This window comes from Pan paniscus, chromosome 3 (assembly GCF_029289425.2).
Source record: "Pan paniscus chromosome 3, NHGRI_mPanPan1-v2.0_pri, whole genome shotgun sequence".
Lineage (NCBI taxonomy): Eukaryota > Metazoa > Chordata > Mammalia > Primates > Hominidae > Pan > Pan paniscus.
Window position 1 is genome coordinate 62,391,972 of NC_073252.2, and position 14,324 is coordinate 62,406,295.

Sequence of the window (14,324 nt, forward strand, 5' to 3'; positions counted from 1 at the left end):
GCTCCTGGAAGAATGGCAATATTACTACCTGATCTGGGGACTACTGGGGAAGAAGCAGATTTTGAGGAAAAGAACAGGATGTTAGATTTGGACATACTAAGCTTGATGTTCTCAACCTATGTATTCTTTTTATTTGAGATCTATTAAGGACTGCTAGAGTTGAAGTAAAGTGTTCCCACTGCAACTGTCTTTGCCCTTGTATTTTCTGTAGTCTTTGTTATGTACATTTCAGTGCTGTTACTGATCACATAAGCCTTCATATGGAGTGTACCTGCTTTGGTCAAATTTATCTGCTTCATTGTGTTAAATGCTTTTTACTTTGTAGTTTGTTTTGTCTAATACTAGTATTGTGACTTCTGCTTTCTTTTGGTTGGTTGTTGTTTCTTTATTTATCTTTTTATTTAACTTTTATTAGAGAATTAAAAGTGGCTAAGAAATAGCATATGATTGAATTGTTTTTGACTCGCTGTGTCAGTACTTTTTCCTTTAATAAATTGTTTAATATATATACACTTATTGTCAACAGATATACTTGTTACTTCTTTGTAAAGTTGATAGACATTCTCACATATTCTAGCAAGGACTCAGGATTTTTTTTGCTTTTTAAACACAATGAACCACCAGCTAAATAGAGAACATAATCTTGAGTCATGATCTTTTTTTCTTTAAACTATCACCGTATTGCTGTTTTGCTTCATGAGAGTTAATGCTTATGAATAGAAATTTGAAGGCAGCCTTATTTCTTCTTTCCTTTGTAGATAACCTGTTTTCTTCCATCTCCATACCTACTAGGATCCTTTAATCTTTGAAATTTAGGAGTTGTCCCTTGTGTTAGTCACTTAAAAAAATAATTTATTTTGAAATAATTTCAGTCTTATACAGAGATCCCATATCCCCTTCATCGAGATTTCACAATTGTCCACATTTTACAACATTTTTCCGTCTCCCTCCCTGCCTCCTCTAATAAATACATGTCTATTATCATTCATCTTTTTTCTGAACTATTTGAGAGGGAATTGTAGACATGATATATTATTTCCCTTAAATGCCCCATAATGTATTTCAGCAAGACAAGGCTATAACTACCCTCGAACCATACAAATAAGGAAATCAGCATTAATACAACACAGGTTCATTCACAGACTCCATTCAGATTTCACTAGCAGTTCCTTTTCCCTTCTAGCTCAGGATCCAGTCCTGGATCTCAGAGTTTCTTCTTCCTCCTGGTTCAAGATCCAGTCCTGGATCGTCGACTGCATTTAGCTGCCATGTCCCTTAGTTTCCTTCAACATGGAACAGTTTCTTAGTTTTTTTCCTAACTTAACTCATGATCAAATGTGTGCCATTCATATTGACAGGAATACTACAGAAATGATGCTATAGGGTTAGGAGTTAGGGGATGTAATTTGTGCATCACACAGGAGGCACACAACGTTCACCCATCTACATGATGCTTTTGTTTTTTGTTTGTTTGTTTGTTTGTTTGAGATGGAGTCTTGCTCTCTCACCCAGGCTGGAGTGCAGTTGTGTGATCTCAGCTCATTGTAACCTCCACCTCCCAGGTTCAAGCAATTCTCATGCCTCAGCCTCCTGAGTAGCTGTGATTACAGGCACATGCTACCATGCCGGGCTAATTTTTGTATTTTTAGTAGAGACAGGCTTTCACCTTGTTGGCCAGGCTGGTCTCAAACTCTGGACCTCAAGTGATCTGCCCACCTCAGTCTCCCAAAGCGCTGGGATTACAGGTGTGAGCCACCATGCCCTGCTGACATGATATCAATCCTGATTACCTGTTCATGTTATTGTCTGCCAGTTTTCTCTACTGTAAAGACACTGCTTTTCTCTTATAATTGATAAATATTATTGTGGAGTGATATTCTGATACTCTTAATAGCCTGTTTGTTGTCAAACCTCCATTCACCAACCTTAACATACATTCAAGACTCCCACTTGAATTATCAGCCACTAATGATGGTACCACATTATTTTCTATTTTCTGTTTCTTTAATTCCTTCCGCATTAATTAGTTGCCAGTTTTTCTCCCCCATGCCAATTATTTTATTCATGATTCTTTTTATTTATATCAGTATGGACTACTACTATTTTATGCCATGGGGTTGTAAAATCTTGACCATTTATTATGATACTCGAATTGTGATAGATTTGGTCACTGGATTTTCTTTCAGCTGGTCTCTGTGTGCTTTTGTCATGATTCTGTGAATACTGTCTTTGTTTTTTGGCATAAGATGTTCCAGTCTTTTTCCTGCCCCAGCTCTGGGATCAATTACTGCTCCAGGAAACCTGGTTCTTTTTAGTGGAAGATGGCATTTAGAAACCAAGATTTGGGCACTTGACGTGATCCTTGTTTGGGATACCATTGCTTCTAGTCTTTCTCAGTGTACAGAGGTCGGAAATAGATATATATACACACACACATACACATATGTACACACCATATACAATACAGGCATCTATATCTATTTCTATATTTATATTTATACAGGCATACCTTGTTTTATTGTGCTTTGTGTCACTGCATTTTGGAGATACTGCATTTTTCACAAATTGAAGGTTTGTGGCAACCCTTTGTTGAGTAAGCCTTATTGGCACCATTTTTTTTTTTCAATAGCATGTGCTCACCTTGTGTCTCTGTGTCACATTTTGGTAATTTTCACAGTATATCAAACTTTTTCATTACTATGTCTTTTATGGTGATTTGTGATCAGGTGATCTTTGACATTACTATTGTAATTGTTTTGGGGCACCGCAAACCACAGCTACTTAAGAAAGTGAAAATTCGTGTGCTCTGACTGCTCTGCCGACTGGCCAGTTCCCCATCTTTCTCCCTCTCTTCAGGCTTCCCTATTTCCTGAGACACAATATTGAAATTAGGCCAATAATAACCCTACGATGGCTTCTAAGTGTTCAAGTAAAAGAAAGAGTCACACATTTTTCACTTTAAATCAAAAGCTAGAAATGATTAAGCTTAGTGAGGAAGGCATGTCAGAAACCGAGATAGTCCAGAAGCTAGGCCTCGGGCACCAAACAGCCAATTTGTGAATGCAAAGGAAAAGTTCTTGAAGGAAAAGAAAAGTGCTACTACAGTGAACACATGAATGATAAGAAAGGGAAACTGCCTTACTGCTGATATAGAGGTTTCAGTGGTCTGGACAGAGGATTAAACAAGCCACAGCATTCCTTTAAGCCAAAGCCTAATCCAGAGGAAGGCCCTAACTCTCTTTAATTCTGTGGAGGCTGAGAGGTGAGGAAGCAGCAGAAGAAAAGTTTGAAGCTAGCAGAGGCTGGTTCATGAGGTTTAAGGAAAGAAGCTGTTTCCATAACATAAAAGAGCAAGGTGAAGCAGCAAGGTCTGATGTAGAAGTTGCAGCAAGTTATCCAGAAAATCTAGCTGAGATAATTGAAGGTGTCTTTACTAAACAACAGATTTTCCCTGTAGACAAAATAGCCTTCTATTGAAAGAAGATGTCATCTAGGACGTTCATAGCTGAGGAGAAGTCAATGCATGACTTCAAAGCTTCCAAGGTCAGGCTGTGACTCTCTTGTTAAGGGCTAATACAGCTGGTGACTTTAAGTTGAAGCTAGTGCTCATTTACGATTCCAGAAATCCTAGAGTCCTTAAGAATTATGCTAAATCTACTTTGCTCTATTAGTAGAACAACAAAGCCTGGGTGACAGCACATCCATGGCAATGCACCAGGCCACCCAGCAGCTCTAATGGACAAAGATGAGGAGATTAATGTTGCTTTCATGCCTACTAAGAGAGCATTCATTCTGCAGCTCATGCATGGATCAAGGAATAATTTGGACTTTTAAGTCTTATTATTTAAGAAATAAATTTTGTAAGGCAGTAGCTGCCACGAGTAGTGATTCCTCTGATGGGACTGGACAAAGTAAATAAACCTTCTGGAAAGGATTCACCATTCTAGATGCCATTAAAACTATTTGTGTTTCATGGGAGGAGGTCAAAATATCAGTATTAACAGGAGCTTGGAAGAAGTTGATTCCAACCCTTATGGGTGATTTTGAAGGGTTCAAGACTTCAATGGAGGAAGTAACTGGATGTGGTGGAAATAGCCAGGGAACTAGAATTAGAAGTGGAGTCTGGAGATGAAACTGAATTGCTGCAATTTCATGACAAAATTTGAACAGATGAGGAGTTGCTTCTTATGGAAGAACGAAGGAACTGATTTCTTGAGTTGGAATCTACTCCTGGTGAATATGTTGTGAACCCTTGAAATGACAAAAAAGGATTTAGGATATTCCATGAACTTAGTTGGTAAAGCAGCGACAGAGTTTGAGAGGATTGATTGCGGTTTTGAAAGAAGTTCTGCTGTGAGTAAAATGCTATACAACAGCATTTTATATTCTCCAGGGAAACTTCATTGTTGACTTATTTTAAGAAACTGCCACAGACACCCCAGCCTGATCAGTCAGCAGTCATCAACAATAAGGCAAAATACCCTATCAGCAAAAAGATTAAAACTCACTGAAAGCTCAGATGATAAGCATTTTTATATTTTATTATTTTTATTTTTTGAGAATGAGACAGAGGCTTGCTCTAATACCCAGGCTGGAGTGCAGTGGTGTGATCTCGGCTCACTGAAACCTTTTGCCTCCTGGGTTCAAGCGATTCTCGTGCCGCAGCCACCAAGAGTAGCTGGGATTACAAGGTGTACACCACCACACCCAGCTAATTTTTTTAATTTTTAGTAGAGATGGGGTTTCGCCATGTTGGCCGGGCTTGTCTCAAACTCCTGGCCTCAAGTGATCCACCCTCCTGGGCCTCCCAAAGTCTTGGCTTGGGATTACAGGCATGAGCCACTATGCCTGGCTGATCTTTAGCATTTTTAGCAATAAAATATTTTTAAATTAAGGTATATGTACACTGATTTTTTTAGACATAATGCTCTTGCACATTTAATAGACTATAGTATAGTATAGACATAACTTTTGGCCTGGCATGGTGGCTCACGCCTGTAATCCCAACACTTTGGGAGGCGAGGCAGGTCACTTGAGCCCAGGAGTTTGTGACCAGCCTGGCCAGCATGCCAGAAACCTGTTTCTACAAAAAATACAAAAATTAGCTGAGCGTGGTGGTGTGCATCTCTGGTTCCGGCTACTCGGCGGGCTGAGGCGGGAGGATCATTTGCTGCCAGGAGGTTGAGGCCACAGTGAGTCTTGATCCCACCACTACAGTGCAGCCTGGGTGACAGCGTGAGACTTAGTCTCAAAAAACCAAAACAAAACAGCAAAAGAAATAACTTTTATATTCACCAGGAAACTAAAAAACTGTTTGACTTCTTTATTGCAGTATCTGTTTTACTGCAGTAGTCTGGAACTGAACTGGCAATATCTCTGAGGTATGCCTGTATTTTTATTTATTTATTTTTAAATTTTTTTTTAAGATGGAGTGTCCCTCTGTTGCCCAGACTGGAGTGCAATGGTGTGATCTCGGCTCACTGCAACCTCCGCCTTCTGGGTTCAAGCGATTCTCCTGCCTCAGCCTCCTGAGTAGCTGAGATTACAGGCGTGTGCCACCATGCCCGGCTAATTTTTGTATTTTTAGTAGAGATGGGGTTTCACCATGTTGGTAAGGCTGGTCTCGAACTCCTGACCTCCTGATCTACCTGCCTCAGCCTCCCAAAGTGCTGGGATTACATGTGTGAGCCACTGCGCCTGGCCGCCTGTATTTATTACAAGTTCTTCTCAAATAGTGAGAAACCTGACTCCCATTATCCTCAGTATATTTACTTGTTTCTTTGGTTCCTTATATCACTCTGACACTGCCTCCGAGGCCCAGTGTCACAGGAGAATTTCCAACAGAGATGAGACCTCTACTTGTTCTAGGGAAGACTGCATAGGAAATTGAATTTTTGGGGGTGGGGGTGGGGGTGAGGTGGGGGGTACACAGATTTATTGAGCTAGACTTCACATACCATATAATTAATCCACTTAGAGTGTACAAATCAATGATATGTAGTCATTGACACAATCGATGTTAGAACCTTTTCATAACCCCCAAAAAGAAACCCCTTTACCCTTTAGTAGCCGACTTTCATTTCCTTTCCCTGGGCCTACCCAATTACTAATCTACTTCTGATGTCTAGAGATTTGCCTGTTTCTGACAGAGAAATTAGATGTTATGATCACTGAAGTTTCTTCCAAACCAGCAATTTTATAAAATATCTAATTCAATCATTCTTAACAATTTTTTTTTTGTTTGTTTGCTTTCATGGACTCATTTGAGAATATGATAAAAGCTCAGACCCGCTTTTTAGGGAAAAAAGGTATATATTTCATACAAAATTGTATTTGCAGTTTTAGGTGGTTCATGGACATTGTGTCCCAGTTGTATATTGCTGCGTAACCAACCACCCCAAAACTTAAAGGCTTAATACAGTGATTGATTTATCTTTCATGGTTCTATGAATTGACTTGGCTTAGTTGGGTAATTGCCACTTGAGTACACTCATGAATTTATATAGTTAAATGCAAGCTGCTGGGGCTGGAGTCATCCGAAAGTTCAAATGGGTTGGACATTCGAGGTAACTTCCTCACTTACATGTTTGGACCCAGCTGGAAGAACTGGGACATTGAGGTTGGCCAAGCATCTCTTTTCCTCCATGTGGCTTTTCCATGTGGCCACATGAGGTTTCCTCACAGCATGGCAGTCTTGTGTTAATCTTCATATTGTTGCTGTCTTCCCCTAGAGTGAGATCCCAAGACTTCTAGATGGAACCTGTAGATTGTATTAGGACTTAGCCTTTTAAGCCCCAGAACATCATTTCTGTTGCATACTATTAGTTAAGCAAGTCACTAACTCCAGCAGAGATTGAAGGAGAAGGGAACGAGACTGTGCTTCTTGATACAGAACATTTGTGCATAGAAAGGGAAAGAAGGGATGACAGCCATCTTTAGGTGCTAGTTACGAAAGTTGAGAACCCCTGAGCTTATTGGCACACTGCTAAATTCAGTACACTTACACTATTTTAGAACTTTAAAGAGAAAGTTACAGATAGTTCATAAATAGCATATTAATTATCCATTATCAGGCCCTACATTTTTATCCACAAGTGGCTTATTTCATCTTTCCATGAGCAATAGAAAATCTGTTGTTTTTTTTGTTCGTTTGTTTGTTTTAACTGTTACACTCTTTAGAATAAAAACCAGGGGTGTCCAAGGGAGCGAATACAGTCATGAGTTCTTAGTTTCTGTTTCTGATTGGTCCAATAAAACCCCTTCCTCATCCCTCTTTTCCACTTGTCGCCAGAGACAGAAACTAAAAAGCATGGTTTCAGGCTGCTAAAGGTCTAAAACAAAACAAAACAGAACAACCACAAAATAAGGTGGATTGGACAAACTTGCAATGTATTCATTGTAGCAAAGTCTAGAGAAATAGTTCTTTTCCTTAGTTTTTATAGTTGAGCAATAAAAAGCAAAAGGAGTAATAAAATACATTATCAGGTCAAACTTTATTTAAAATACTCATACTGAAATTGACCAGGAAACACATTTTAATTTAACATGGAATTAGCAGTCATTTCTTATGATATTATCTTTTGCATTTTGTAGATGACTCAAAACAATCTAAAGTGATACCAAAGAACAGAATCCATCACAAACTAGGTAAGAATATTTTTCTTTTTTAATATTTTCATTGAGAAAAATACCTTAAGTTTCTGTTTCTAAATATAACATTTCTTCTTAAGCAGGAGAAATACGATTATGTGGATTAATTGGCAGATAAATTAAAATTATGCACTTAGTTTTTATGAATTTCATAGTAAGTCACCACAAGCCACTTGAGTTAGTCTATTGTCCATTTATAAATCCTATTGCCCTCTCACTTTTTGCCCCATAGTAGGGGGCATGATCCTCCCTTAGCTATGAAGCTAGGGTGGAGAATTTTGTCAAAGAAACTGTAACTACCAGGTAGATGGTTTCCTTGACAGCATCTCCTTCCACTTTAATCCAGTTGACTCCTAAACAAAGCAGTAGCTAGGATAGTAAGTAGACAAAGCTAAGAACTGTGGAACCCATGGAGAGGCCCATGTAAAGATTAACAATCCATGGTTCCCAAAGAGATATTTGCCAGTCAAGATACATGATAGTTCCCACCTTTCTGTGATGTTGGGTGGCTTTCCATGTTTCTCCCTTTATTTGAGGCTGTGAGTGCTCTTTCACTCATACTCAGAGATTACCAATAGGAGTGAAGCTTTCTCTCATTGCCTTACTCAAGAACTTAGATATTGTCAGTATTTTGTGGGCCTATGTGATGAGAGACTGCTATACCTCTCAATACTTAATGCTTGTCTTGGGGTGAAATGATGAATCAGGAGTAGGGAAAGGGAAATAAAAATGTTCCTGAGCAGGGCTTCAGTATTTACAGAGGGGAACATTGAGCATTATGCCTAGGAGCAGTAGGCAACTTCTCGTTAGCTTCAGCATAGCTTTAGCAAACAAAAAATAGGTAAGAACATGGGAATTTGAAGATAAGCCAACAAACTCAATTTAGTATACAGAACTTTGCATTGTTCAGATAAGATGAGTGTACATTTAACATTGTCAATGCTGAGTATTATTAGATTTTTAAGTATTTGCCAATTTGGTAGCCTGTTTTTCCATTGGCATTTCTTTAATTGTTAGCATAAATATTTGTTTTTTCTAGTCTTTTGTCTAGAAAAATATTCATGTTCTAAAAAATAAAGCATTCATGTTCTAAAAGACAGTCTTTGCACTGCTAAGTACCATCAACTAAAAACCATGTATACACTTTTGTCTGACATCTTTTTATAGTATTGCCCTCCAACACACCAAATGTTCGCAGGACCAAGAGAACACGTTTGAAACCTTTGGAGTACTGGCGAGGAGAGCGAATAGATTATCAAGGAAGGCCATCAGGTAAAACTTATTTATGTTATAATATCTGTCAATAAAAAAATTTGTTTACTATGTGCCAGACACTGCACTACATGTTTATATACATTACCTTACTTAATCATCACCCCCCCAAATTTTGATAATAGGATTTAAATTCATTTTTGTCTGATTAATGTAGAGATGCTGATATTTTCTCTTTGGTAGCTGAATGTTGTTATTCCTGTATCATCTGACAAGATTTCCAATTGCATAATATAAAGCGTTAGATTAGAACGTGAGAAAATTGTAACTGGTAAAGGTAAAGTAGTTTTCATTATTTTTCCTATTAACCATTTTCCATTTTCTCATAGTTTTCTACAAAGTAGTGTAGGGTGGGCAAGAAAGTATAGTGTTAATCGTAGAGTTATTTTCTTTCTTATTTTTGTAGAGATGAGGCCTTGCTATGTTGTCCAGGCTGGTCTCGATCTTATGGGCTCAAGCAGTCCTCCCGCTTTGGCATCTCAAAGTGCTGAGATTACAGGTGTGAGCCACTGTGCCTGGCCATATTTCTTTCTTTGATGGATATATCTTAGTCAAAGGACTAAACTCATGTGGATTTCTATAAATAGTTCATTGCTAGCCCCCCTCCTTTTTTTTTTTTTTTTTAAAAGCCTCCACTGATGACTGTTGATTTCAGGGGAGCAATAGGACCATCTAATCATGTTTCATCATCTAATCCTGTTTTATCAGCCTCTGATTTAGGGTGGTAGAGATATAATGAAATTGGTTGGTATTTGTGTTATTTTAACTATTAGCTGCAGACATATATTCTTTGGTACTTTGAAAGGAAATGTGCCATATTAAATTTAAGGAGTTTTGTTTCAAGATTTTGTCTTTCTCATGTATATTTTACTTTTTTTGTTAAATTTCAGGAGGATTCGTGATTAGTGGAGTACTATCTCCAGACACAATATCGTCTAAAAGGAAGGCAAAAGAAAATACTGGAAAAGTCAACAAAAAATCTAATAAGAAAAGGATCTGTCTTGATAACGATGAAAGAAGTATGAACTTATTTCTGAAAGTAACTTTTAGATTTTATTTTAAATAGGAGTACTTTGAGAAGAAGCTCTTTGCAAAATATGAAATTTACTTCCAAAAACTTCAGAAATAATACCATAGGTAAAATTCATTTTTTAATGTCTACTTTCTTCCAAATGGAAAGTAAGCTAATTTTATTCTTAAAAAATTATTAATAGCATATTATAAATTTCTTCATGAGTAAATTTCCCAGTCAAATGAAACCCACCATTCCTATGCCCAAGCTATGGTTAACATAGACATTTCTAAAGTGTTTTATATACCTCTATCTCACTTAGAGATTATGCGAAACATCACTTAATACCTTGATGATGCAAGAGTTTACATGTTAAGGCTTACAGAAAATAGGAAGTTTAGGGTGTTTGCTTTTATATTAAATCATTATGGGTTTTTAAGTTTGAATTTTTATCAGAGTGATTTATAAATAGGAAGAGACTTTTATGCGTTTGACAGTTTTATAACTTCTCTATAGCTATATTTTGTACTGAACTTTTTGGGATTGAGAATAATTTTAAGTAAGTAGTTTGTATTTCAATGGTATTTCTTTTGCAGAGACTAACTTAATGGTAAATCTAGGTATACCTCTTGGAGATCCTTTGCAGCCAACGAGGGTAAAGGACCCAGAAACAAGAGAGATTATTCTCATGGGTAAGATCAGGCATGATACTGAAAATACTTAATTAAACAATTTGTAAGAAAATATTGCTTGCTTGATGATTGGCCTGTCTACTTTCCCTTTCTCTCCCCAATTCTATCAGTGCTAAAGTCCAGAAGAGTCTAATTCCAACGAGCAACCTATGTGAAGACAACTGTGGGGGAATATTGATATCAGACAGCTCCAGGGGACACTTAACACCCCGGACTTGTCCTCTGGGGCACAAGTAGTGCTACAATCAGGAATGTCGTCTCCCCCAACAGGGTCTAGGCCTTCTTTGACCAGGAGGACACATGGGAACAGAGGCTGTTTATGGGGAATTGTAGATAGATAGTTGGCAGACTCAAGGATACGCTTATCATGAAGCCAGGCAGGGATTGTGGGTAGGGCACAGACAAACTTCTGGGCCTACAGATGGCAGTAATGTTACCTGGGATATGAATCCTTTGTGAGGATGACTAGCAAGGGCATCAATCAGTTGTACAGATGCCAGGTTTAACCTTAAAGCTGGTGCTGCAAAGTCCTGGAAGCCTCCTGCTGTATTGGATTAAATATTTAGTCTCTAGCAGGTCATGTAAGATCCCCAAGGGATGGGCTATAGTGGGATAGGAGTTTATGGATTACGCAACTGTTTAACAACCAGGCTTGCTCGCTCTCTCTCTCTCTCTCTCTCTCTCTCTCTCTCTCTCTCTCTCTCCCTCTCTCTCCCTCTCTCTCCCTCTCTCCCTCTCCCCCTCTCCCTCTCTCTCTCTCTCTCTATATATATATATGAAATATTTAAATATTTTAACAACTGTTATGACTGTACCATTGAGTACTAAGGGCTGTTTGTCCTATATCAGAGGAGAAGTAGGTCAAATCAGAAACGCGGTAATGGTAGCTGGGCATGGTGGTGGGTGCTTGTAGTCCCAGCTGCTTGGGAGGCTGGGACAGGAGAATTGCTTGAGTCTGGGAGGTAGAGATTGCAGTGAGCCGAGATCATGCCACTGCACTTCAGCCTGGGCGTGCAGAGCCAGACCCTGTCTCAAAATAATAATAATAATAATAAAACTAGTTAGTTAATTCCTAAAAAAAGAAAGGTAGTAATAATGGTACTCCTACTTAAAATTTTGACCATAAAAATAGATTTCATTTAATATCTTAACACCTTAGCAAAGGTATCTCTATATGCAGATTATTTATTTGGTAACAGAGCTTAGAAGTATGGAGTTTTGTATAGTGTCTTAACTGAAAGCATTGCTGTACTCTACCAGGTTATTGTGAGTGTTGTCAAAAGTTCATTTCTTATTTGTTTCTTGAATCTACTATATATATATATTCTATATATATTTCTATATATATATTTCTATATATTTCTATATCTATATATTTCTCTCTCTCTCTATATATATTTCTATATCATGTAGTCTGTAGGATCACTAACATTCCCAAATATCCTGGGAAACAGAATCAGACATTGATGACAGAATAATTTATTAATTATAGATCTGGAAAAGTTTGTTAAGTAATGGAAATTTTTGTAAGTGAGGTAGTAATTTATGAACAACCATTAGAACTCTGCTTTCTCACAAACTTTACCTAATAAAAATTATTAGTCAAGCAGGAAAAAAAATCTATTGGCATGGTGATGATACATTTGTGGTTTATGTTAAACTTTAAAAATAGAGAATTCTTTTTTTTATCTCAGCTAATTCTATTTTCTGTCTCAGTTCCTATAATACTGCCATTCTTGTTATTCAGCTGGTGCTAACAGTGCATACTTTTTGCCAGACAATATTTTAAATAGTTTACACATATTAATTCGTTGATATTCACAGCAGCTCATTAACATCGAATAGATGAACTTATTATTATTTAATTTTATCGAAAAGGAAATTGAGGCACAGTGAGAGAGAGCTTAAGTAACTTGCCTAAGGTCATGCAGCTTTTAAGACAGAGACAGGATTTGACCTCTGGCATTCTAGCTCCAGAGTTAATGCTCTGAAACAACTCTCTAAGGCAGATTTATATCCAGAAATGACTCTTTATTATATATATGTGTATATGTTATATCATTAACCAATACTGCTGTTGTTTTATATTTGTATTACTGTTTTACTCCTAGATCTTGTAAGGCCACAAGATACATATCAATTTTTTGTTAAGCATGGTGAGTTGAAGGTATACAAGACATTGGATACACCCTTTTTTTCTACTGGGAAATTGATATTAGGACCACAAGAAGAAAAGGGAAAGCAGCATGTTGGCCAGGATATATTGGTGAGTACTTTTTTTATATATTTATGTTTCACTCTTGGTAGAACTCTGATTTATTGGATTTGATAAGACATTAAAATGCTGTTTTCTCAGAAATGAAATTCTATTACTACACCACACAGAGAAAGGTTATTTGTTAAATCTGTTTAGAGTCAACCAGCCAACAGTTATTTGACAGTATCTGTTCTCTGCATAGCACTGTATTTTGAGATTCAGAAATTTAAGGAATGTTCTTTACTTAAAAACATCTTAAATATAGGTTTGCAAACAAATCATTAGAATTTTAGTGCTGGGGGATTATAGAGATTAAATCTAATTCCACATTTCTATGATAATGCAATAGAGAAATAGGTTAAAAGACTTCTTCAAAAATCACTTACATCCCAGTTACCCTGATTTGATCATTATGCATTGCATACAGGTATTAAAATGTGACATGTACCATGTAAAATTTTTATATATCAATAAAACAGTAACCTGAGAAAAAAGTAAATAAAATGAGTGAGATTATAAGAAAACTACTTAACTATTTAGACATAGACTCAGGACTAAGAGCTAGTTGCTTCAATAAGTACTAAATAATATACTATTATATGTAACAATATTACTGGCTGAAGTTGTAATGAGATTCAAGGTGAGTCAGTTTCTATCTTCTCCTTCTTTCTCTTTATCTCCTTTCTTCCACCCCCACCCCCATTTAGAGACATACACCTCTGCAACATTGGTCTGTTTTATATGTGTGTATGTGTGTGTGTGTGTGTGTATGTGTGTGTGTATGTATAACAGGAATATTTTATATATATATAAAATATTTGTAGTCTGAGTTTGAAAATTGTAGAATATAGAATTTGAAAAGCACCAAATTTTAAGAATATTTAACATTATACCAGCAGTTAAAAAATATAGCTAAGGAACATCTTTCAGTATCTGACATTTCAGGAGTCTGAAATTGTGCTACTAAAGTATCACAGTCAGAATGATTCTCTTTGCCAACAAACTTAAAGTAAATTCAAAAAGGAGGGAAAAATTGTGAAGACTCTTGAGTTTATATTAACAAAGAAGGGCAAATTTAGGCAAGGCAAGGAAAAGATACATATGAAAGTCAAAGATTATTACTACATCAGTATAGTTAGAATCATGATTTAAAATAATTTAACAATATTCATTAATTCAAACTGAAAGTGTTATAGGCCTCCAGTTATTATTATGAGTGAAAATAACACATTTTAAAAGCATAGATGGTCCCTGTATAATAATAAAGTAACTAATAATGAGGATAAACATGAATTATCATCACTGAACTAATAGCAGTTACCTATTAAACTGTAATGCCTTTATTATACAAAAGGAAATTTGAGTAATAGATGTTTAAAAGTGTGTAATCTGGCTAATATTCAAAAGAATACACATTTAAATCCAAATGACACTTTATAGT

General features: G+C 36.8%; 1 protein-coding gene across 6 annotated transcripts in view; it reads left to right on the plus strand.

Moving 5' to 3' along the window:
* CENPC (centromere protein C) overlaps nt 1-14,324 on the plus strand; it is a 269,756-nt gene that overhangs the window by 198,029 nt on the left and 57,403 nt on the right. For 4 of the 6 annotated variants that reach the window (XM_063603799.1, XM_055111478.2, XM_034958721.3 and 1 more), the window contains 5 exons: nt 7,594-7,647; nt 8,818-8,922; nt 9,813-9,941; nt 10,531-10,626; nt 12,738-12,892. In XM_063603799.1, coding sequence (XP_063459869.1) covers nt 7,594-7,647; nt 8,818-8,922; nt 9,813-9,941; nt 10,531-10,626; nt 12,738-12,892 — 539 coding nt within the window. The remainder of the gene's footprint in view (nt 1-7,593; nt 7,648-8,817; nt 8,923-9,812; nt 9,942-10,530; nt 10,627-12,737; nt 12,893-14,324) is intronic. The other 2 variants (XM_063603800.1, XM_034958722.3) reach the window with 1 other exon arrangement.